The following is a 25,874-nucleotide window of genomic DNA, read 5'->3' as shown; positions in this document are numbered from 1 at the left end:
CACTGAGACGATAAATAAAAAGTAATATTAAAGTGCTCTCATTATTTCAGTTTAAAATGATGCAGCAGTACAAAAAAATTGAAAATGAGGGTAAGTATTCAGTATTCACATTTGGGTGCATAGTTTCTTTGTTTTTTAGACTGCCTTTTCTTAGTTTGTGTAGCAGATTGTCAAATTGTCACATATACTTGGAGTTTGTCATTCCAGTACTGTAGCACATAAAAAGCCTCTTGCAAATCATGTTAACTCCCTTCTTTTTTAATGACTTTTTAACATTTTGGTTTCCAGGAAGAAATGATTAGAACACAAGAAGGGTAGTTATCTGCTGCCTTCAAGTTGATGCTCTTCTTTTACAGGAAACATTTAAAACCACATTTTAAAAACTTGGAAGCTCATCAGAAATGTGAATTGGCCAACTCTGTAAAATTTACCTCACCACATGTCTCCAGGCCAGACACTTCCTTGGGAGATGTTCTAGAATTCTCCAATTCAGTGAAGTCTACCCCGATAGAGGTAGAAGATGGGTACATAGAAAAGAAAAATAACATTTTCCTGACCCTTTTTTCGCTTTGCAAGATTGTACAGAAGTCACTAGAAAATGCCAAAAGCTTATTCCTTAGCTGCAACCTTATGGGGGTCTTATACACATGCCAGAAGGTAAACAGTATAGCCCCACCCTATGCATGCTACAGATATACTGAACTTGCCTTCACCTCATTCACTTCCTATTTCTACCCCTATGTTAAATTGCATTACTAACAGATGTGAGAAACTTTAAAAAGAATTAGTAGTAATAATAATGATAATGAAAACCACCAAAAAAGCCACCAAGCGTAATGGTTTTGTAGGTTTCCTCACAGGCAGCTGCTGCTGTCTGAACCTTGCCAAACACCAACATCCCCACTGCTGCATGAGACCTGGTGCTTGCCAGACTTGGTGCATGCATCTTTTTCCTGCCATCTACATCACCAGCTGCCTCCAGGGTGCTGAAGCACCCATGAGGATCCCCATCAGACATCCAACAGTCCAGCCAAAACACATCCCAGAACTGGGGAAGCAGCTGATCGCAACATTAAGCCCAATGCCATGAAACAATGTCAGATGAAACCACACACGAACCGTGTGATTTCAGCTTCTTGCTTCAACAAGAGGAAAATGTTCCCATCTGTGCTATTTATATATTACTTCATGCAATAGCTATTCATATTCTCAGCTCTTCACTGCTGTCCTCCCCTCTCTTCCAAAAACCATGCAAGAATAAAGCTGTTAACAGAAGTATTGTTGTCATGTACTACTATGAACTTTCCTAGTGTATGACCACCCTCCTCCACAGACTCAGTAGTTCTTTATGACAAGTCTCCAACAATGATGTTTTACTGCCTTTCTTTCCTTCCTTAGCATTCTGCTGCAGAACTGTCAGAAACAAAATGTGGCACCTCAGGAAAAATTATCGCGAGAAATGATGAAGTTGAAGAAAGAAAAGAAGTACCTTTCCAGGAAGAAGGCTTTCAAAGTTTTAAAGGCACAAGGAAAACTACATCTTTTACAGAACATTCATAGACTTTTCGCAGAGTATGCATCTACAACAAATGCCTTCCAACAATTTTAAAAACTCCATTGTTCTTCTGTCTTTCCAATACTTGCAGTAATCTCAGGTGGGGCAAGCAGAAAAGAGGATAAAACACAACAACTTCTGCTAAGGAAGATGAGGCCATTCAGCACGTATAGTTGGTACTTTCTCAATATTATGAACTGAGAATTTGCTGAGGATTCTATTCTTACACGACAGATGCTGGAAGATGAGAACTAAGAAAACCTCAAGGCATCGCATAGTTAATTATTCTCTCTCTAAGTACTATCATAAAATAGCCAAGCAGTCACAATGAACATGAGACTTCCAAGGAAAAGTAGGAGTCATAGTTTACTTTTTATTTCCCTTCAAAGTGATTATTGGAAAAGTTAAAGCCAAAACAAACATCCCACTAATTCTATTTGCATTAGAGCATTAAGCACTACATTTTGCTGGCCCACAGCATTAGGATTCTATAGTATCCCAACCAATTAAAAACGCCACAAGCTTTTTACAACAACAGACTTCAATCTCACAAACAGAAAAAGGTAACAACTATTAATGCCAAGAAATGATGCAAGGGGAAATGAGAAAGGTTTTCCTATTTTCTCATTTTCAGTCCTTGTCAGATGGTCAGACTGGAAAATTCTAGAGCATGGCTGTTCTTGTACATGTTCCTTTTCAGCAGCTTGCCGCAGGCTGCACAGCAGATCACTGTTCTAATGGTATAAATGATCATCCATGCGAAACAGGATCATGTATTATGATACTTGAGGACTGGAGTAAAAACAACTTCTACACAATGTCTCATAGTAGCTGGTGACAGGTATTTTGTGATACTGGTAACAAACACCAAAATTCTAAAACCAAAGGTGTTTCATTATCAGCTCAACCCAGCACTAGTCTGTAATGCCACTGAAGGCAGTGGCCCTCTCCTTGTTTAGACTTCTTTTTCTCATTCTTTCGCTTGAGCAAGTACAGAGTGCTCATACATCCATACTGCAAACCATATCAGACAACTGACTTGAATGAAAACTAAACTCCTTGCTTGCTTCTGAAGTTAATTCTCAGTGGCATCAGTTTCCTGATACATATGGCTGAATACTTTCAATTGCTGCTTCAGTCACAAGGAAAGGAGGCAGAAATCACAGCTTGAGAGTAGGAAGAGAGACCGAATCTCTAGCAGCACTGATGATGTATGACAGATTAAACTGCTTGTGGAACAAAGGTGTAAGAAAAGGAATTAAATATAGGAACATTCAAGCAGACTATGATAGCTATTAAGGTTAATGAGAATTTCTTCATTAACTTCAGCATCATTGTGCATGAACTTTGATAACATGGTAAAAAGCTACAAGCAAAATGCATTGCTTCACCAAAACATCTTTGCTTTGGTTTTAGAAATATTATTAAGGCATGATATGTACTTTTAATTAATCTCTCAATTCAAAGACTGCAGAAGGTATTTAAAAAGATGTCTGATACTGTTAGAGATACTAACATCTGTTTTATCTCTTTGAAAGCAGATGGTAGAGAACTCACTGATTTACCATGTTCCCCCCCATTACTTCTGTCCTTGCACAAGACTGCTCTATGTGTAGAAAATGACATTAAGACAGATAAAAGGAGATGCCACACAGCCTGTTCCACCAAGACAATGAAACAACTGTGGTTATTAAAGTGATGTTGTAGAACTATTTTTATGGCACTAATAAAAAGCTTCTTCAGTGTATGCTTCCACCATTTTATGTACCAAAACAAAGAACAAAATGGATGATTGATTTCCCCTAAAGAAAAAGCAAACCTATAGGAAACGTAGATTGTTAGTTTCAAAAATCCATAGCATCATAATATAAGTAAACTTCAGTATCTGAAAAATCTAATACATCTGAAGTATACTGCCCGCTTGTTAGCTAAAAGTCTCATTTTTTGTGAGGAAAAATTTTCAGCTTTGTTGCATAAGTAAATACTTTCCAAATAATAATAGATAAGCAAATCGTATCTGGATCAGCTCAGAAGAGCTAAACAATTTAAGTGTAAATCAAAACACAGCTCAAAGGACAATACCTAATTCCCCTGTTGGTTTCTATAATGGAAAAAAACACTGATTAGATGTTTGATTTTGAGAAAATATAGAACATTCACATTTAAAGCTTGTGCAAAATATATAGGAATCACAAACAAGTTGTGATTACACAACAGGTTTAGGGTTGTCTGGCTGAGAGACAGGAAAGAATCACTACACAACAGTGCTGAAATTACTAAAATTCAAAGAGAAGAGGGCTGCAAGGACTGCTTTCTCATGGAGAGTCTTCCCATTTTTTACATTCTCCTCACTGCAGATGCATGTGCCAGTAAAGAAACAGTTCTGTAATCTCCCAATACTGCATACAGTAAGTTCCGGGCAGTCGAGATAATGCTGAAAAACATATTAATATATGCTGGGACAAGCCAAACAAATAAAAACTGTTGAAGACAATGCTCCCAGATCTGTATTTGAATGGCTAGGAAATCTAAGATGTATAAATATGTTCCACAGATCAGCTCTACACCTTGCTTACCCTGACAGAACAGAAAGGTTCAGTTGGAAGGAAAATTCAGAGAACATCTAGTCCAACTTGCCTCAGCACTTCAAGGCTAACGAAAGGTTAAAGCATTTTCTAAAGGGCATTGTCCAAGTGCCTCTTGAGCATTGAGAAGCAAGAGGCATCAACCACCTCACTAGGAAATCTGTGCCATCACTGTCACAGTGAAGAGATTTCCCCTCAAATCCAATCTGACACACAGACACATACCCCTCAGCACAGCTTTGTGCCATTCTCACACATCCTGCCACCCATGACCAGGGAGCAGAAACCAGCACCCCCCTCTGCATTTCCCCTCCTCAGGAAGCAGCAGAGAGCAACGAAGTCACCTCTCAGCCTCCTTTTCTCCAGGCTAGACAACCCAAGCATCCTCAGCCTCTCCTCATAGGACATGCCTTCCAGCCCTTTTACCAACTTTGTTGCCCTCCTCTGGATGCTTTCAAGGACCTGTTGTACATTGTGGAGCGAATAACTGCACAGAATATCCAAGGTGAGGCTGCAACAATGCTAAATATAGCAGGAGAATCCCCTCTTTTGACCAGCTGGCTATATTACGTTTAATGCACCCCAAAACACGTTTTACCCTCTTAGCTATGAGGGCATGCTACTGGCTCATGCTGAGCCTGCTACTGACCAGCACTCCCAAATCACTCTCCACAGGACTGTTCTCCAGCCACTTGTCTCCCAGACTGTACCTATGCCCAACATTACTCCATCCCAAGTGCAGAATCTGGCATCTTGCTTTGTTGAACTTCATGCCATCACCGACTGTACAGTGTTCCAATCTACCTCAATCCCTTTGCAACCTTTCTCAACCCTTCAGGGAGATGACAGCACCTTCCAGTTCAGTATTACCAGCAAAATTGCTGAGGATGCATTCAACTCCTCCATCCAGATCATTTACGTTTAAAAGAACTGACTATACAATGGAGCCCTGGGGAACATCACTAGTGACTTGCCACCGCCTAGATGTAGAGCCACTCACTACAACCCTTTGAGCATTAACATCAAGCCAGTTCATCACCCAGCACACTATGTACCTGTTCATCTCACAGTTGGACCGTTTGTCCAGAAGGATACTGTGAGGCACAGAATCAAAGGCCCTATATAAAGCTAGAAAGACTACATCCACTGCCTTCCCTTCATCTGATAAACAAGTGATGTTATCATAGCCCGAAGTCCTAAGACAGGACTTTACCTTCAAGAACCCATGTTGACTATGCCTCATAATAGCTGTATCTAAATGCCTTTTCAATAGCACCCACATACAATAGTTCCCCATGTTACTTGAACTTTCACAGTAATTTATTCACAAATTCACACAGCCAAAAACACAGCTTCTATCTTCAGTGGTATTTTAATAGCCACATACAGAACTATGTTAAAAATAACTAACAGCATATGAAGTTTGAAACAGCAAGGAAAGACAGCACCAAGAATTCAAGCTGTGTCAGAAATGTGTTAAGTGTTATGCTCTTTTCATTAGCGTGTATATATATAATATATACATATATATAAAGTATTGTAGGAGGGGAAAGAAAAGCAAATATAAAAATAAACACAAACTGCACCAACAAACCCTATATGATATACACTTTAAATGTCAGAGATCAGTATTATGGTAGCACACGTCAAAACATAGCATACTTGAACATCGTCTGTTCCAGAGCACAACCAGCAGGCTTGCATAAGAGCTGTAGCTTTGTTTTCAGAGATGGCTATCATCAAGACTTTGGAATCTTGCCATGTCTAAAATCCATTTTTGAACTCTGCCATTTTATTAAGAATTTACGAAGAGTAGAATTTGCTTTGTGACTTTACTTCAATGTATTGTGTTAAATAGCATTATCCAAACAATTACTTAAAAGACAGTGGGCACCTGCCCAGAAATAAGCATTTTGATTTGGACTGTGAAAAGGATGAAATTTTACATTGAAAACTGCACTCAAATAGGATTCTTATCAGATGGTTTTGTGTACATTAATTAATCTTGGCTAATCTATCTTGATTCTTTCTGTGGGAATGGGGAGGGTCCTCACTTAAAGAGTAGCAGTTCTGTGCTTATTGAATTTTTCCACTGAATTTCATATAGAAATAAATGTCATAGTAAAATAAACCCAGACAAGCCCCAGGTACCTAGAAAAGGTCCTAATCCACTGCAAACCAGTAATCAGCATGATTTAGAGCAGGATACTAACAGGGCTGTTTTCAGCGAAGTAAAAAAAAAAAAAAAAAAAAAAAAAAAAAAAAAAAGACCAGATCATTTATCTTTTCTATTTATCTTTTCTCCCTGAGAGTTTTCAGAGTGAAAGAAGTTGAGTCTAAATTTCAGAGCATAAAACACATGTACCAAAAGAAACAGTGGAAATTTCCAAGTCATCCCTTACACACCAGTACTGTACCAAAATTCCCTTATTCCTACCTAACCTGTGACAAAGTTGGTATGTTTTTCTCTGTTAGATCCCTCATGAAGCAGTGGAAGAGTTCTTGAGTGTAATCGCATGATTTGAGTTCCCCTTTAAATAACATTAAGAACAACATAAACAGTTTCTTTTTTCCTTTCGACACAAAGAGCAACTCTATCTCTAATAGATTTCTAGCTACCCAAATTTCCTTCTCACCTAACAGCTTTATAGCCAAAGGGTTTCCATCTCTCTCTCAATACTTAAGAAAAAAACAGAACTCAAGAAAAATATCTAAGATCCAAGGTTCTAGTTATACTTGTGTGTACCCTGCCTTTTTTTTTTAAATAGCTGAGAATAATGTTACATAGGAGTGATTACTCATCACCAAATAAAGATCATACTGAACCATAAACATTCATGTAATTTTCCTGCATTTTGCTTCCTTGCATGCAATACCAGAATGGACTTGGCTCACTGAAGAACTAATTCCCCTATGCCAATTGTGTTTCAGTAACCAGTAGCAAGCAAACTCTAGCAAGATCTGAATCTGCACAAGTTCATCCTGAAAGGAAATAAAACTAGTATTTACCTTTTTGCGTACGCTTTTTCCAATATCCTTCTGCTCTTAAATCTCCCTAGGGATCCTTAATAATTCTAATAAAAAGCTTCTAACCAGAGCCCTCTGAAATACTGAAGCTCTTCTCAGCTGCTGTCTCAAGACCCTGGCCACTTCTGATCTCCAATTACAAACACCTGGTCCAAGTTTCAGTTCAAAGTCACTCATCCACTCACAAAGAAACACTCGAGATCTGTTTGAATTAACACTGTAGGTTCTCACTGGCTTTCTTTCCTTCAAGAAGTAAAATGTCATTATCAAATGTCACTATGTGCATCACAGCACCTCCACTATGCACGCTTCTGATTGACTTGAGTTTCAGAGAGAAGCATCACAACTTCACCTAACTTGGATACTGTTTTATCTTGCTTCTCTCATCTCCCTCAACACTTTACCATATCCCAGGTTAAATCAGGGATCTAAGGCTTTCAGCTTCACCCAAGATCTGACCAACTGTTTTCTTCTCACTACCTTCTCCCTCCTTCAGAGCCTGCTGCAGAAGGCAGGCTTATTCCTCAAGCTGATCCCTCAGCAGAGCTCCATAAACCCCTGACAGAAAACACTCTTCAAATGCAAAAGGTTGGTCACTGGCCGTGTACTTGTGATTACAGATAAAAGATGGTTTGTTGGTATCTGGAGTAATTTTTTTGCTCCACACACCACAGGTTTTTTAATGCAAAAAGGTACATCCCAAGGAGATCCTATGGCTGCAGATGTAGTCCCCTCCCCACTCCCCTTACATCTTAACAACTGCTTAACAACTGTGTTTCACAGAATTAATCAAGCAGATACTGCTTTGTTAAGCAGCAACGGAGTTCATCTGTGATCAACCTCCATCTTCTTCCTACTTTTCAGAAGGTGCAGATGATCTCTCACCTTATAATTGCATCTCATAAACACTTAAAAAAAAAAAAAAAAAAAAGGCAATGGAAAGCACTAAAAAAGAAATAGATTTAGCTTGCTTTCTCTTTGCTAGCTGCTCTTTATATACTCATGTACTATGAAACCAGCGTACTCGCTGAGCCACATGAAAGCTTATCACAGTCTGAATTTGAGGGAAATGTAAATTCCTAGAGTAATTTAGACAGAAAAACTGGAACCATTGTGTCTGTTAATCTCTGCTGTCCTACATTTAGGGAGTTTTTCCATCTCTCTGACAGGTTTACCCTTTATCAGGTATCCTGACCTACTCCATGAGACTAACGGTACAAGGAACCAGACACTTCTTCTAACGTATCACTAAAGTGAAACATGAGGGGCACAAACTCAAATTCTAGATTAGTATATAACTACAGATTTGCACCCTTGATGTTCAATGATACAGTTTGCTTTTGTGGATTCTTTTCCTTATCTTTCTCATAGACTTGATGAGATCGTGATTTTGCTTGCACACCACAAAAGCAATATGGATTCCAATGTAGAAAAACAGTGATATTTTAGATTTTACCTACCTGACAACACTCAAGAAAATGCTTCCACCAAAAGCTATTAACATGAACAGAAGTTATTTCTCCTTCACTAAAACACATGCAAGCAGCTCTCTCTCTTCATTCTGTTATTGATATAAAATTAAATATTTTTGACATTCATTCCCCATGAAGTATTCATGCAATTTCATGAACATTGTGTTTCATATCTGCTCTAACAGATTTTCTCTGCTTATTGTATTTATTGAACAGTCAAAATATTTGCTAATAATCTCACTTGATTAAAAAAAAGGTCAGAGCTCAGAACCAACCCTCTACGTTTTCAGTACAGTACAGTATAATTAATAGAACATAAGCAATAAGAATTTAACAATTAGAAGGGTTTCCTCCAGGGCTTTCCAATTTTCTACCTACCTTTTCACTGGTGCTATTTTAATGCTCCAATCTGCAGAATTCCAAAGACTCCACACCATTTTCTGTGCATTTTGGTTTTTGTGTGTATTTTTTTGTTTGTTTTGCATTCAACCTTTTTAGATTTTAATCCAAAGCATGTGGTTCCCTTCAGGCAACGTGTTTTTAATAGTACATAAGAGTTAAACCCTATTTTTTTTTTTACTCTACAGAGTTATGAACACTGAGGATTTCTGCATGCAAATTTCCACTTTCCAAATTCTAATTGATATGCCCTGTAGGGATCTTAAGAAATAATTATTTTCCCCATGGAGAATTTTTAAATGATATAGCATAATCTGATTTCCTGTGAAATGCAGAAACCTTACTCTGCTGTTTCTTACTTTGGTAAAACAGCAACTGCTTTCACAGGGAATAATCTTTATCTGAGAAAGCAGCAAATTCTGCACAATGAACACACCACTAATAGTAATATAATTTTATCACATACCACATTTTCCATTTAGACAGATCTATAATCTTCAATTATTTCACCCATTTTTACCAAAGGCTAAAAAATAGTTAAAGAAAAAAGAAATAAAAAAGCCACCATAGCAAAGTTAAAAAATACACCAAAAATCACATTACATTTCAATTTTACTATATATTTTACTATATATATTTTAAATCCTAGCAATTTAAATAGCCATGAAAAACAAAAACAACAATCTTGTAGTCAAAATTCCATTTTAGGTGCTTCTGCTACCAGACGCAATACTGAAAAGAATATGTTTTCAATAGAAACACTACATCTGGATGCATAATAATGTATTATAAAGGTGCACTTGTACCTTGGAGAAACAAAGCAGCTGGAAGAAACTGTTCATTAATTCTTCTTACAAGCCAATAATCTTAGAAAAGCACTAACACAATAAAGCAAATGCCCCTTTTTATACAGTTGCATGTATAAAGACATTGAACTGTAAAACTGTTAGAAAAATAGGCAGCGAAACAATGATTCACTTCAGGGAGTGTAGTGAATCAAGGTCAAAGTGAAGCAAGGGTCAAGGAGTAATGGTTTTAAACTAAAAGAGGGGAGATTAAGATATTCAAAAGAAATTATTTACTCAGAGGGTGGTGAGGCACTGGTACAGGTTGCCCAGAGAAACTGTGGATGCCCCATCCCTGGAAGTGTTCACATCCAGGCTTGATGGGGCTTTGGGCAGCCTGAGCTGGTGGGAGGGGGCCCTGTCCATGGTAGGGCGTTGGAACTAAAGGAGCTTTAAGGTCTCTTCCATCGCAAACCACTCTGTGATTTTGTAAGACAGAACACTGATCTGTGATACTTTCAGAGTATCACATTTTCTTGATATAAATTTCTTTTTCCCAAGTCTTGCCATTTACTCAACAGGTATAAAAAGGACTCCTGAAGCTTGTAATTGAGCATACTGTTAATATTTGTTCTTCACCTTGTATTTCCACTATCCTTAACCATTCAACCACACAAAAAGGGAAGAATACTTAGGCTACTGTGTAAACTGCAGTGTTCTTCAAAGAACAAAATCTTGAAATTACGCAGCCTCGAGGCTGAAGCACTCACATCAGATACACAAAAATCAGTTATGTCTCTGCTCTGAACAAAATAATAATGTAACTGCTTAAGTTTTTCATTTCTAGAATTCTGAACATGAGAAATATAGAATGAAAACACTTTTTAGAAGGTAAGTACCAAAAACGTATCTGCAGCTGTACTGTTTCTCATTCATTTGCTTAAGACAAAAGCTTAAGCTTTTTCATTGGCAATAATCAGAAGAATTAACACTTTTAACATTCACATACACACAAAAAATAAAGCAAAATGTAATTAACATTTCAAGTTCAAGTCAATATATGTACTGTGCTTTCCAACAGTAAAGACACTCCCAATTTGCTTATCATGGTACACTATTAATTCAATCTGGTTACATTTCAGAAACATAATAATGCTTTTTCAATTGCAATTATTATGATTTCTAAAAGGTCCAAATAATACAGATTATTCATAATTCCTATGTTAACCAATAAGAAATAATAAAAGGATTAACTAAGTATGTGCACTCTATTTATTATTTGGTCTCCATTTACCACATTAACATGCGTGGATGGAATGTGAATGCAAGACTGAAGAAGCCTGACTAAACACCTATGTTGTGCAACGAAAACACAGTGAATGCTGAGTGCGCTGTAACAGGAATTAATTGAAAAAGTCATACCTGTGGGCACAAAGTCTCGATGTGATTAGCTGCCATTTGCACGATTTTCATTCCATCTTCATTTGTTGACAATGAACAGGCAAGATTAGCAACCTTAAATAAACAAAGCTTTGTAAGCATATATTCATCCCCATACTCTCAAACTTTCTGAAAATATCTCTGCAAGGAAGCCTTCATTATTTAGGGAAATTAATTTGTCCAAAAACATAGCTGAACAGGAAAACTCAGAGAAAAGGAGCTGTGGAAAGCAGTGACAGTAACAAATTTCATGACCTCTCCCCAGTTCAGGTTCACCACATAATACCTGCAGCATAGCATTTAGATAACTTAGGACTTTGTAGCTTCATATGCATTGTTGTTTCTGTTGCTTTTCAGAACCTTTCAAACCATGTGTCCACATATTTTTTTAAAACTTACATTTAAGATCTTAAATATCCAGTAAGATTTGCCTTGACTTGATGAACAAAATAGAATGATTTATGTCCTGAGCCATCTACAGATCACTATTTTTATTAGCTGTAGAATTTTCCACCAAAAGAGTCATATGAATACACCTTATATTGAGAATGTAAAAGAAAACACGAAATACGTGGAAGTTCAAGTCTGTCCTATATTTAATGTACACAATGGAGATACAGCTTCCTTTATAGTAGAAGAAAAAAAAAAAATCACCTGCTACAAGGTTCAACAGTTCAACAAGTTTGAAAAGATTAAAGAAAAAGAGCATGCTCTGACTGCAGTGCAGCTCAGCACTACACACTGTAACATGCTGCCTTGATAAAGGCACAAGAGTGTTTGGGATACTGAGATACAGTAATCTTTTAATCATATTGAGCTCATGCAAGGCCCTTACGTGAACTACCATACTTGCTAGCTTCTGTAATCCTTCACTGATGTAGTTGTATTACGTTAAAGTAAACCAAGAACTACCTGAGAAATAGTCCTCCATAGCGTCACAGAAACTACCAACAGAGATACAAAACAAATACAAAGTTACTTTGCAGTTATTCAAAACTCACTCAAAAAGTTGTAGGGCCCAGGTGCTGCAAAAAAAAAAGCAAATCTTCATTTATCAACATTTTAATATACTATTTCTAACAAAGAACAATAAGTCAATGATGATCTGCTACCAAAAGCTTTTATTATTTAATTGATGGAAATAATTACACAGAATTAGCTAGCCCAAGGCCAAATAAATTACATGTCCCATCCAAAATTATGAAGAGGATGAGGGCTAGAATGAATGGCCTTGCATGTACAGCTGTGCCTTCTTAGAAATACTTATGAACCTGTTCCTGCTATTCCAACACAGTTCATTGCTCCCCACTGTGTGATGTTATCTTGTCCACAGAAAAAAAGTAACTTTTAGGATGGAAGAAATTCCATTTTTACAACTGCACTCAAACTGCACTCTCTTTTACTTTAGTCAACTGCCATGGTATTTTTAATACAGTACTTGAGAAAGATTGTTCCTAATTTTATGCTTCCACTGCTTACTCTTCAGTTTTACGTATTCCCTGGTGATGACCCAATTCATGACAGTTTTCTCAAAGAACAAGCTACAAAGGATATAAGTATTAGGAAGTTATGTTAAGTCACTTTATAACCAAAAGGAACTGGACTGCATTGTCTACATTAGAAGTCTTTTAAAAATCAATAAAAGTTTTTTTCTTTAAAAAAAAAAAAAAAGCTGTAGTTGGTGAGTCACTTTAGAATAAGTATGTTTATTGTGTTACAACATTTTGGCTGGGCATTACAAATTCATACTACATTGCTATACAAACAGCAAATTTAGTCCTTTGCCCTTCATTTTGATTGAGGTAACAAAACCTTTCATTGCCCTTAGACAAAATGGGTAGTACTTTCTGTTCTCAGCACTTGAGTGTCACAATTTCATGTTATATACCTTATGCCTAAATAGAGTTCTAATAGAGCAGGTGATTAGATTAACAGCTGTTCCACCTAAAAAACAACTATTGCACACGTCAGCCATGAATGTGAAACGTAAGCAAGCCAAGTGGTTAAAGCCTGTCTGGTACAGAGAATGATGGCTGAAACTCAAATACCTGGAGGTCTTGCAGCCTCATTGTATCACACCCCCTCAAACTCACAATGGCAAGCACCATGTACTTACAATGGTGGAAGCAACCACTAGATAACTGGAAGCATATCCTGTGCCCCATGCAACCACCCAAAACGTTATCCTGGGCCCTGAAAAGCAAGTCCTATGGCATCTTCAGGGTCTCGACCAAAATAAAAATGCAAAATAAATTAAAGAACACAATATTCTGAGGCAAAGACGGCATACGTGTGATAACCCTGCCCAGTAACATTTCAGAAATAATTTACTTTTCTCTACCTGTGTCAGGCCTGGTGCAAAACTTCATTAAGTCTTGGTCACACTAAAAGCATCTGAAGAACTAGGCTAAGGATTCTCTCTCTGGACCTCAGCGTACCTGATCTTGAAGATTCTTTCCAACCTACATGATTATACGATTCTATAAACCCTACTGACATCAGAAATTTCATGCTAGTATTGAGAAAAATAAAGTCAGTTGGAATGTTCTATTAGATTCTTTTATCTACATGACATCAGCATCTCAGATGAAGATTCTTTATTCAAGGAAACATACTAGGCAAAGCACAATGGACCTCTGTTATGCTTCTAAGAACTAGACTTGGAAATAGACTATATCACCTTAGGTATCACTAGAGATATTAAGCAGCAGGAATCTTCACAGTTTGAACTTCTCAGTTCCTTCGTTACAGAAATAATAATTAGAAACCGGATCTTACTATTTATATTCATCTTGGTGTGCTTTCAAGTCAAAAGGTAAAATAATATACTTGCAATCTTCCAAAATACATTCTCCCACTGTATAAAAGCTTTTTTTTTCATTTTGACATGAGAAAAAAATGCAGTGTTAATATGGACAGACTGAATTTTTAATACTGCAAAACTTACTACCTTACAGAAAAATGCATTTATAAGGTGATTAATAACTCCTTTCCATTTCAACTAACCTATAAGGGAGGAAAATTTAATTTTATTAACATCATCAGATGAATCTGTTACCATTGAAGCAAACAAATTCTACTTCATTTGTCTGCCACAACATACTGCTTTCTTACTGCTTTCCAGTAAGAAACAGTTACTTTATAGTCTAGTCCATTCTCAACTACCATTCTTGTTAATTACTACTGTAGAATGTTTGCTGGTTTTTTTTGTTTATTTTGTTGTTTTGTTTTACAATAAAGCCCTCTTGATAAAAGGTCACTGTATGTCTATTGTATAAACACCTGTGCTTCCAAAACAAACAAACACACAAACAAACAAACAAAAAAAAAAAAACAACACGCATACAACAAAGGCACACTTACATTGATGAAATCTCACCTATCCTTGGAAGTAAATGAACATATCTCTTCATTTACACAGCAAGGCTCTTTCAGTAAGCACAGTGTTTTGAAGTCTTATTTTCTTGTTGTTGATGCTTGACAGCTAGGTTAAAAGAAATCCAAAAATCCTAGAGATTGTGCATCTTCTCCCTCTGTACTGCAAGTGCTGCAGCCCAGCATTCTTAGTATATCTGGTCAACAGCACTCTCATCTATAGACCAGGCCAGTCTAAGGTTTGCTCTGAGAGTGAACGGATTTCTAAAAGGCCAAGTTAAGTTCAGGCATTGAAGCACTGCCAGCCAGGTACAACACAAACTCCCTAAGTCATACACCTCTGTCATTTGCTTGCCACTTTCGGGACAGTAATGCCAACCAATTGCTAAATAGTGTGGTACCCTCACAGCACATTTGAACACAGCAAAAAAATCTTACTATCAGGTAACTGTTTGTTTTTACACTTCAAATTAATTGGATGACTCACTTTTCCCTTAAACTTTCAAACAGTTACAATGTTGACAACTCATTTTTTTCCTGGAATTGAAATAAAAAAATCCAGAGGGAAAGCCCGCCTTACCCCTCCATCAGTGACCAGTTTAAGATTTAATAGTAACAACAACCTAAGCACAAATATTGACAAAAACAGTGCTATAACCTCGACTACATATCCTTAATTGGTGATCATCCATTCACATATGCACTGCTCCCAAGAGCTTGTTACTACTCATATAAAATCATCTAAAAAAATTAAAACAGATCATTTAGCAAACAAAAAATGCTAATGTACTTTCTTATATAAATTGCCTCATGGATTTTTATTTTAGTTTAATATTTCAGATTTTTTTTACTTTAGAAAACTAGGTCTCAAAAAACAAGGCCATTAAGCGTAGTGTTTGCAAAAGGCTAACACATCTTGACATAAATAAGGTGATAAAAAATAAATAATTAACCACAGATATTCTAGTTTTTGTACATCTGAATTGCCCTATACTCTGTGCCACACACTGCTTGAGCAGTTTTCCTCCTCAGAACCACTCAGTTCACTACTCAGAAAAGCCTAGGCCAAATACAAAGAAACACAACTTCCAGAAAAAGGAAGAGCCTACTTATAATCTAGTTTAAAATCTTGATTAAGAAATGTGCTGCCATATATTTTGTTGAGCAGAACTCACCCAACCATGCCATAAACCTGCTGCAGCCATGGAATGTACCTGAAGGGGTTGTGTGCCACCCTACCGCGAGGCGAGGCATTGCCACAAAATGGCGGCCTCACAAAATGGCGGCCAAGACACTGCCGGGCCCTCATCAGCGCCCCTTGTGCCTGCTTCCCAGCGGTACTGGGCCTGGCACCCCCGTTCCCCCCTCAGCCAGCACTACAGCACAGGAGGGACCTGGGTGGCCTTCATGGCACCTATGCCTAGGACAGGAGGGCATGTGCACAGAGCTTAAAAAAGCCTTTTCGTTTCAAAGCATTTTTTCTGCAAAGCTACTGTATAACGCTCTGATTTCTAAGTGGCAATGTTTTTGCCTTCTTTAATCTCTTATTTCCCACTGAACTGTTATCAGATCTACAGGATAGGCAGTAGTCTGGGTATATTGTGAGTCTACTCAAAAATCTGTCCATACTAAATTGAATTTAAATTTTAAATTGAAATTTAAAGATACAAACATGAATTGGAAGCATTTTATGAACTACTCAAGTTAATTATACTTATTTGTAAAGCAATCCATAATTCACTCACAATGAAATAAAAGCATAAACGTATGTTATGTAACTAAGCTGTCCTTAAAGCAAAACAAATGTTACACTGCTCCAGTGGTAAAAATCTCATCTCTGTCACAGCACACAAAAAAAAAAATTACAGTACATTCTTTTACTTTTGCTATATGCTACAGGTTTTTTAAAAACACAATTAGTCTTCTCACTCATTTTTACCTTTCCTTAATCCCTTAAATGAATATTTAAATATTTTTTCTTAGGTGTAATGGCGTTCATTCTCTTCTTTGTGAGTGGTATCATGAGCTGTGTTCTGCAGGTACTATAAAAGCCATCTGAAGACAGCAAATTCAAACTGCAATGGAGCTGGAGGCAGTCTCCTAGATACTATACTTTATATGGAATATATGTTGTACTAACATAAATTATTTCTGTGTCACTCAAACCATGTTAGTTGAGTTTAAAGGTTTATAAATCATTTATAAGAATTCCTTCATTCATTTGTGTCATACAATCTCTGTTCTCGGAAAGGTAGAATTGATCATAAAGGAAAACACTAAAACCATCTGTAAGCCTTGCGACCAGAATTTACATACAAAATCATTCAGATTTCAAAACTGCAGATGAACTCTGTGACATCCAGGAAAGTGCTAATGTGTGTACTGACCATCAAACATGTAAATACAACTTAAGGACTATAATCCTATTAAACTCACTGTCAAAGCCCCTATCAAGTTTGTATTTTCTTCACTGAATACTGGCTTTGAACAAAGGCAAATGAATTCACTGTTAATCGTGGTAAAACAATGAATACATGAAAAACAATCCTAACATTTGGTAGATGCCCATCCAACAACAACAGATGCAGAAGTTACTAGTAAGTTTCAAAAGAAAACAAATTTTGGGCAAGGAAGTCTAGAATTCTAACCTATAAATGATTCCTAAAATAAAGGGTGATGGGGTACACGTTAATTAAGCTAAAACTCAAAATGGTGCTACGAACCTCCCATCACAAAAATACTTGGGATATTGCTACTCCTGCCCATCTGTTCCTTTACCAGACTGGCTGAGTAAAAGACAGCTGATACCGTTTTGGCTAAGGACACTTCATTAAGAAGAAACATGTCTAGGCACTGTAATTCTGTCCTGAGTCCAACAAGGAGGCTCCTGGGGTCTGGCAACAACTCCCTGTATTTTTTCAGGAGAATGAAGTTTTAGAGATTTGGTGCAAAAAAAAAAATACAATAGTTCAGCTGGAAGGGGCCGTCAAAGAAATGGTCTTCATCTAGTCCAACTCCCTGACCACTTCAGAGATAACCAGAAGTTGAAGCATTATCCAAGTGTCACTTGGACACAGGCATGAGGCATCAACCACCTCACTAGGAAGCCTGTTCTAGTGTTTAACAACCCTCACAGTAAAGACGTTTTCCCTAATTTCCAGTACAAACCTCCCATGGTGCAGTTTTGTGCTGTTCCCATACACCCTGTCATCAGATACCAGGGGGAGGAAATCTGCACTTCCCTCTCCACATGTGCTCAGTATTATAAATACGAGGCACTTACTAAAAAGCAGTTTAATGCAATGATGTTAAAATGTGACCAATGTGAAATAACTATGTTCAAATTATTGGATGTTGCCTTTGTTTGTGTGTGTCCCCTCCTCTCCCCCTCCCCCCATATTGGAAGAATTATGCCAAAGGGAAATAGCTAACAGTAGGTGCCTTTTGTCTCAGCCAAACTATCAAAACCAAAAGCATCCAACTTCCCTGTTGAACAACCATTTGCCTTTCTTATGATGAGAAATTCTAGTCCCCGACTTTCTATAGCAGGTTTCTTCATGATTTTGTTTTCTACTTTTTTAAAGAGTTCAGCTACTACACTCAAATTTTATGTATGCTGTTATATCTTCAGTATTAAAGGATTTGTCCTACTTTGTTTTCCTGCCTCAAAGACAAAATATTTGATAGCCTAAATATTGTGCACAAACTGCTTTTCAGAACATTTCTCAGTTATTTCAATGTATTCAATAATTCATGTTATCAGGTAGAGTCTTCAAAAAAGTCAACTCTGGCCGAGGGGAAAAAAAAACTAGTTTGGAAGCTGTTTGGCATTTGTTAAGGTACCCCAAAAGGTTATTACTAGAGAATTAAGCAAACAAACATATTGTTTGATCCTCTAGAAAAGTACTCGAGTTCTTGTAGCCTGCAATGCAACACATTAAAACATAACTTCATGCTTTAAGGCTGGAAAACTGGCTTGCAAAAGAGATTAAGTTAGCGCAAACCTCTCTATACCTCTCTACATAAATGCGTATCTGCTTATATACTCATTTGATTGAAGGAACAGCTTCCAATATATGCACTTCTGACAACTGGCATAAAGAAGGTCATGTAGAACAGAGAACATTCCACTGGGAACCATATACCTTCTTCTCCACCAGGAATCACAGCATCCATGTTCCAAGGGGAAAGAGGGTGGGAGGAAGGGAGGGAGGAAATTACTATCAATATGACAATGATATGATATGAATTGTATCATTTTAACAATAGCATACACATAAAAATGTAGATATTTGGTATTTAAGAAACATAAGCCGTGGTAAACTGATGTTAAGACTTGGGTGATGTTTGCCTTTTTTTGGAACTTCAGAATTATTGTGTTATGGGAGACTAGCAATACAGATCACTTCTGTCAAAAAAGAATTTGGGGTATATCACATGGAATCACAGTTATCACAATTTCCATCAATTTGATAACATCCAGTTTCTGCAGTAATTCAAGAAACAAGTAACTGCCACTGCACTTTGGTGTAAGCTGTCTTTACAATATCAGCAAAAATATTAATCAGGTGTATGAGGGGAAGAAGGCCATGTTGAACAAAGACAATTTCCCTTTGGGAGCTTGCATAACTTACAGTACACACTGCCTCATGGTACTAGGTGGTTGACATTTCTAACTGATGAAATATGCCCCTTAGACGTAGAACTCTGATCAATCTTCTGGTTGTTTATCTTTCGTTCTCTTTCTTCACACTTATGCAATAAAGGCTGTGATAAAGAGGATTAATGAAAATGTCACCGTTTATCACCTGAAGCTCAATCAGTAATAGGGAAGTTGGGACTTATTTAATTAATTACATAAAGGTGCTAAAATTTTCATATTATGAATTCAGGACTTGCTGCAGGGTGTTAAAACTCTGTGAGGACCAAAATAGAGAGGTTCAAAATCTTAACATTTACGTATATGGTTAGACTTTATGCTTGACTTTAAGCTAATTTTATGGAAATAATTTTCTCCACCATTATGACCACACTAGCCCTTGATTGAGCATCCTTCTACCAACTCCAATGCATCAAGAACAAATTACATATCTTTGAAGGACTCCTTCCACCTGCCTGCCCTGCCCTGCCATCTCCCAATTACTGTTGTCGTGTTTTGTCAGAATTCTAAGCATTTTTGCATTTAAAGCATGTGATTTTTTTCTTCTGCTACTTTTTTCTTCAGAACTAGTTCCCACACCCTTCAAATAACACCACTATCCTTATGCTACCCTTTTGCATCCTATCTGCAAACAAACAAAAAGAACACCCGACAACACCAGGTTTGTAGGTACACCAGTGAGGCTGACTATGCTCTTTACTGACAGCTGCCACATAAACTTGTCAACCAGGTAAGTTTGCTAAAGGACTTTCAGAGCCTTTAGCACAGAAATAAATTCCAATAAATATGGGAAAGTAGAGCTTTAAGGCTAACTAATGATATTATTGGAATTAAGTTTGTGTTTCAGGCATTAAAAGTTTCATTTCTAAACACCTTACAGGAAAGAAAAGAAAAAAAAAAAAAAAAAAAGGTAAGCAAAGGAGGGAAGGTTTTGCTTTGTGTTTTGTTTTTTTTGGGGGGGGGTTTAGTTTGTATTTAGACTGGTACTGTTTACTATTTAATCACAAATAAAGCAAACAAAGTCAACAGTTAAACTGCTAAAATGAATAAGCTCTTAATAGAACTGCAGCAATGAAGATCCTACGAGAAAAGAACCTCAGCTACCCTGATCTCAAGGATGTGCCATTAACTATATCCTGCCTGAACAAGCATTCTGCACATTGGTCTCCTAGAAGTGAGAAAGTTGGACAAAAACAGAAGACTACTGAATGGTTATTCAGAACCATACAACTGAGGATACATGTAAATTAGCAAACCAAAGGTGGTTTTCATATCAAAAGCAAAACGTTGTGTTAACTAGCTAAGTAAGAGTCTGAAAACCATCAAAAACGTGTAAGATATGAGCAGAAAGTTAATTTGTTACGGATAGACTGATCCTAAAAATTATTATGGTAAGGTATTGAAAATCCATTTGCCATTCATAAATATTGACCTGCTTAGAAGTGCTTGTCTTATTTACAAAAAACGTCCTTCTAGTCAGTTGATGGGTAGATTTTACTTCCAAAGTACTAACAAATATTCTTTCCTTTTTTTCTATGCATTAATGATCTGTATATGGTGTTTCATGTTTCACACTTAGATATAGATTTTTAAAGAAAAAAAAAAAAAACAAAAAACACTTTATTTCTGTGTCTGCAGATCACATGGTACAATAGGATCCTGCATTCTCCTGACAGCTGCTGTGTGTGGTTATGCACACAAATGATAGAAGTTAAACAGAAATTGAAAACCAGGGATGATGACACACTCTTCAACTGTGGGTGTTTATTTGCTACTTTGAGACAGATGTAACTATAAGATGAAACAACTGGAAGTACATTATGGGTAAAAGAAAAACAGTAACAAGAAAAGCGCTAGCAAAAAAATAACAACACCCAGATTTGTATCTTATGTCTTGGGATGAAATTTCTTCCCATTGAACTGCCTGAAAACTAAACACCTGTGCACAACAGCATCCATGTTTCTTGTCTTCTGGTTATGCTCTCAAGAAGAGTAATAAAAGATTCTGCTCTCTTTTGATAGCTTGGAAGTTAACAAAGATGTTCCAATAATCTCTCAGTTTGACCTCTACAGATGCAGTTGTAGAGTTTTGCAACTGACAAAAATGGGTTTTTCAACACCTAAATAAAATCAACTCTAAAGAACGAGTAATTAAATATTAGGATGTTATTTTTAGTGCTGACCAATTTGAGATGAAAACCCACAGAAATGGATGATTCTGCAGTGCTGAGAATACCTCAATTCCCTACCATCTTTGAAGGGGATGGGAACAAATAAGAAGCTTGAAGCTGTCAGTACTTCATGTATGAAGCACCTTAACATGTAGAGAAAAATTCAGTGATTGTGGGCTGATACCTTTCATTTCAGTTCAAGCTGCTATCCACCAGGAAATTATTTAAGTGTTTTTGCCACCTTGGTGGCAAATCTTTTTTGTTGGTGGTAGTTTTCAGAAATCCCATTGTGGTTTTCTTCCCATGACTGTTAGTTCCAAGTAGAAGAAAACTAACTAAGGGAACATAGTCCTTACCTATTGGATGTTCAGAGGTAGAATACTAGCTTCTTGAAGGTTGTTTCTTACAGATTGGTCTTAGAAAGAACAAGATTTTATTTTTATTTTTTGTTTGCGGGTTGTTTGTTATTTTTGTTTTGTTGCCAGTTTCTTTCAGAACTACAGTGAGTTGCTCTCAGAACCCAATTTTCTGAGTCAGTATATTTAGAATTTGACATACGAAGATGCTACAAATTACATATGAAGTCAGACAGAGTGGCAACTAAGTGATAATTTTCCAGTTGTATTTCAAGAGAGGTATTTAATGTTTGTACAGAATACGAAAAGCAAATTATTAAGATTAAGCTGTAGATTCCATGTTGAAACTAACTTTCAGTAGAGGAGTTTTGCACTAGAGGCAGATATACAAAGCTTTATTTCAAGACGTACTGGCACTGTATTTTGCCTCACTAAGAGAAAAGAAGTATTTTGTCATGCACTTATTAATTTACTGTCAATATAGATTCATTTTCATCACTAAATAACATTATTTTAATCCTGCTGAGTTTTGCAAACATTTTGATTATTAAGTTTAACACTGAAAACATTTCATTTATACCATATATAAGTTCTTCTATATTTTTTTTTACTGGAAATGGGATTCCAATAGCATTGAATGAAAAGTAGTAAGTTTCTTGATACATATATAGATAAGCAGGAATATAAATCATTTTTTTTAGAGAAATCACACCTATTAACGAGTCTCTGAACAGAAGGAATTACTTCAGATAAACACATACATGGTCATTCTTGACTGAATTTAAATCTGATTTTCAGCTAACTAAATTCATTTATCTTTGTTTTATTCCAGGCCATTGATTCATATGACAAATTCATTCCATTTCCTCTCTGTCTCCTTCTTCAGTTTATCTACCTCATTTTTATTTCCAAGATGAGGGACCAGGATATTTCCTGCAGTCTGGAATGTTAACTTTCCCGGTACGGCACTGTATGGGCTGCTGCCAGGAAAGTTAACATTCCAGCCAGACCCAATACACCAATATGCTACTGAACACAAATGAAATCAACATTAAGTTTTGTTTGTTTTTTTTTTGGTGAAAGATGAGCACTTACATGAGTTTGGCTCACATTATTCTAACGTATTTCTGTGTTCAACTACTAGGTTAGTAGGAAAGGCTCTACAAACAACTAAAAGATTATTTATAATTAAATTTAAAATAATAAAGGTGCCAATCCAAGACTGCAGTCACTCTATATACAGCAGTTCGATCATGTTAAAGTGGCAAAGTAGTTTAACTGTAATTTTTATTCTCTTCATTGTTGTGTTCTGCTATCCAGAGACAGTGTCAGCATCACCAGGTAAGGGGCCTGGGGCCTTACCCTAAGCAAGCTAAGCCTAGACCAAAATAATAAGCAAAGTTCTGCCAACACATTAAAGACATCAGTCTCATATTTTTAAAAGTCAGTTGTAGAAGTAGCTGAAGTAACAAGAGCCAGAAAGTTGTTTTATTCAAGATCTTCATTTTTTTCCTGAACTAGTTTTATGATTTTGTCAGTATTTGCACAGTTTGTTACTAAGCATCCTGTAACTTGTTTAGCTAAACAAGCAAAAATAAAATAAAACAAAATTATTTCTCTATAAATATTTATAGAACTCAAGATATTTTCTCCTTTAGGTCTTTAGGATTTAAAGCATCATTTTAACATACTGATTTCTTAAGGAGAATTAATTTTCAATAGATGTGCTGGATTTCCTGCACTGGAAATCTTTATACCAACCAACACTCTTGTTTAACAACAAACTCTATGTCCTGCATGCGCCTGCTGTTGTATATCAATACATTAACATATGCACTTAAATATACGTGCTGTCATTGTTAGTAACATGTTTCACATTAGAAATCAGTATTAGAATAGTATTAGAAAGTATTAGAATCAGTATTAGAAAACCAGTATTTCTTGGCATACTGAAGAAATGTGAACCAGAACACAGTCAAGACCAATAACTAACAACAACAAAAAAGCAAGAATTACACAACAGGTTAAACCCTCAAGTTTATGTATCAGAGTAGTAGATCTGAAGTCAGTATTATTAGATCAAACTACAAAGAATGACACATTTGTGTACTGAGTAGAAAGGGATGAAGAGCATGAAGTTCACTTCATCATTGCCTCCACTTCTCCTATTACATCTCTCAGCCTCTGCTCAGTACAGCTGACCTTTAAACACTGCAGTGGGAGATTTGCATCTGTGCCAACAGAAAGGATAATCAGAGGATTCCTTACTGCTCCCATCAAATTCCTTTTTTAATCTCAAGTTCACCCAGCCTATCACTTCACCTCTCAAAAAGCTATACATCTCTTTGATATATCTGCTCAGGAGAACAGCCTGTCTGCTTTCCCAAACAAGAAATTTCTAGTTACAAAAGATCTACTTTTTTCCTTGAGCAGACAGGAAATTTCAGTCTTTCCTTTTACCTATCATTTGTTCATGATCACATAATTGTTCTCTCAATAGCAGAAGTCGTTTTCACCTCTGGTAGAAGCAAAACACAAGGCAGAATACAATATTCACTAAAAATAGCCATGTCTTGCCAGGGATGATAAACAAAGTACAACCAAGTTCCCTTAAGCTTTTTAATATAATTCTGTGGTAATCTGCATAATTTTAAGTAGTGTTTTTGTTCAGATTCAGTACAGAACCAACTCTGAAATTTCCTATAAGAATGTTCAAAAATGTTTCCATATAACCAAGTATTTCAATTAGATTTGCAATTTCATTGTAACATTTTGAATGAAAAGGCATTTCAAATCACAACCTAGATGTATGACATCTCAAAGCAGCTAGTTTTTATTTTTTTTAAATGTTTGTATCAACATTAATGCATTATATTAAAGAATTGCTATTAATAAAGATGATTTTCTAACCAAAACATACCTTTTGGAAGTATTTTTTTTAGCCAAGGCTCAGAAAGACTGAGTATAGACAGAACCTTAACCCAAATATGGTTGCTTTTTTCTTTCTACAATACGTACTAGTTTCTCAATATCACATAATCAATATTCAGACTTACATATACTTGATGCAGTATATGAGCAAAATAAGGTACAGTAGTATAGAATAACCTCCATATGAAGAATGTTTAAAGTGACCTTTGATACTCATGAAATACTTCAGCTGCTGACTATTTCATATATGGAAAGTATCCAATGTAATAGCCAAAGAGTCTATTTTTTTGTTTGTGTTTTTGTTTGTTTGTTTTTTAAACCATGTAACTAGGACTATTTCATTTCCTCCATACATTTGAGTACAGTATTCATATTTCCAATTAGGAGATTCGGCTCTGTGCAAGTACAGCATAGCTGTTAATGGTACAAAGATGTTAACCGGGGAATCTCAAATACCTTGCCACTGTCTGAGCTTTTTAAATATTAGCACTGTCCAAAAAGCACCAGCTAATATTTCTGGTAAGTTTAGCTAACATCTCAAGTGTCCCTGCACTTTTTTAACAGAAGCTAAAACCTCTCATCTAAGACCAAAGAACAGTAAATAATCTCAGGAGAAAGATAACATAAGAAACATGGAAAAGAAGTAGCACCGGTAGCTGCTACTACTTTGGAAACATCATTGCCCCAGACCTGGGGTGGTGTTCAGTCTTCTCATTTCACTGATATCTCATGCTTCACTAAACTTACATGTATATACATAATTTTGAACTGTATCACACTGTTATGTTTTCAATGAACTTTTTAAAGGAAGACTGTAAACTTCCATATGCTAAGTCAGAAGATAAGTGTGTGTAAGAAACATGAATCCTCAAGCTGATCTACAATGATCACTGGCTTATGAAGATACTGTTTGTTTCTTAAATAAGACTATCAGCACTTACAGAAACAGGCAATTTAGCTTAGATTAATAAAGATTTCATATTCAGAGAGGAAAAAAAACAAAAACACAACATGCTCTTTCTCAAGACTTTTTGTTTATGCTGGAGAAATTTTCATTTTCTGATTAAAATAGAAACCACAGAACATCTCTTCGTATTTCATAAAGTACTTCTAGTTTC

General features: G+C 36.4%; 1 protein-coding gene across 25 annotated transcripts in view; it reads right to left on the bottom strand.

Annotated features, from left to right (window-relative positions):
* Positions 1-25,874, bottom strand: part of CTNNA3 (catenin alpha 3) — a 482,801-nt gene that overhangs the window by 176,983 nt on the left and 279,944 nt on the right. For 19 of the 25 annotated variants that reach the window (XR_005266613.2, XM_072040368.1, XM_072040369.1 and 16 more), the window contains one exon: positions 11,246-11,338. The exons of 1 other annotated variant lie outside the window; for it this stretch is intronic. Coding sequence is in view for 21 of the 24 variants with exons in the window: in XM_072040368.1 (XP_071896469.1) it covers positions 11,246-11,338 (93 nt within the window). In the remaining 3 variants the exon portion in view is untranslated. Of the gene's footprint in view, positions 1-7,149; positions 7,293-8,627; positions 8,729-11,245; positions 11,339-15,813; positions 15,917-25,874 lie in introns of those variants that run through there. 5 more of the 25 variants (XR_001186059.5, XM_021267004.4, XM_072040374.1 and 2 more) reach the window with 5 other exon arrangements.

Source organism: Anas platyrhynchos, chromosome 6, assembly GCF_047663525.1.
Source record: "Anas platyrhynchos isolate ZD024472 breed Pekin duck chromosome 6, IASCAAS_PekinDuck_T2T, whole genome shotgun sequence".
NCBI lineage: Eukaryota > Metazoa > Chordata > Aves > Anseriformes > Anatidae > Anas > Anas platyrhynchos.
This window is presented reverse-complemented; position numbering and strand designations above follow the sequence as displayed.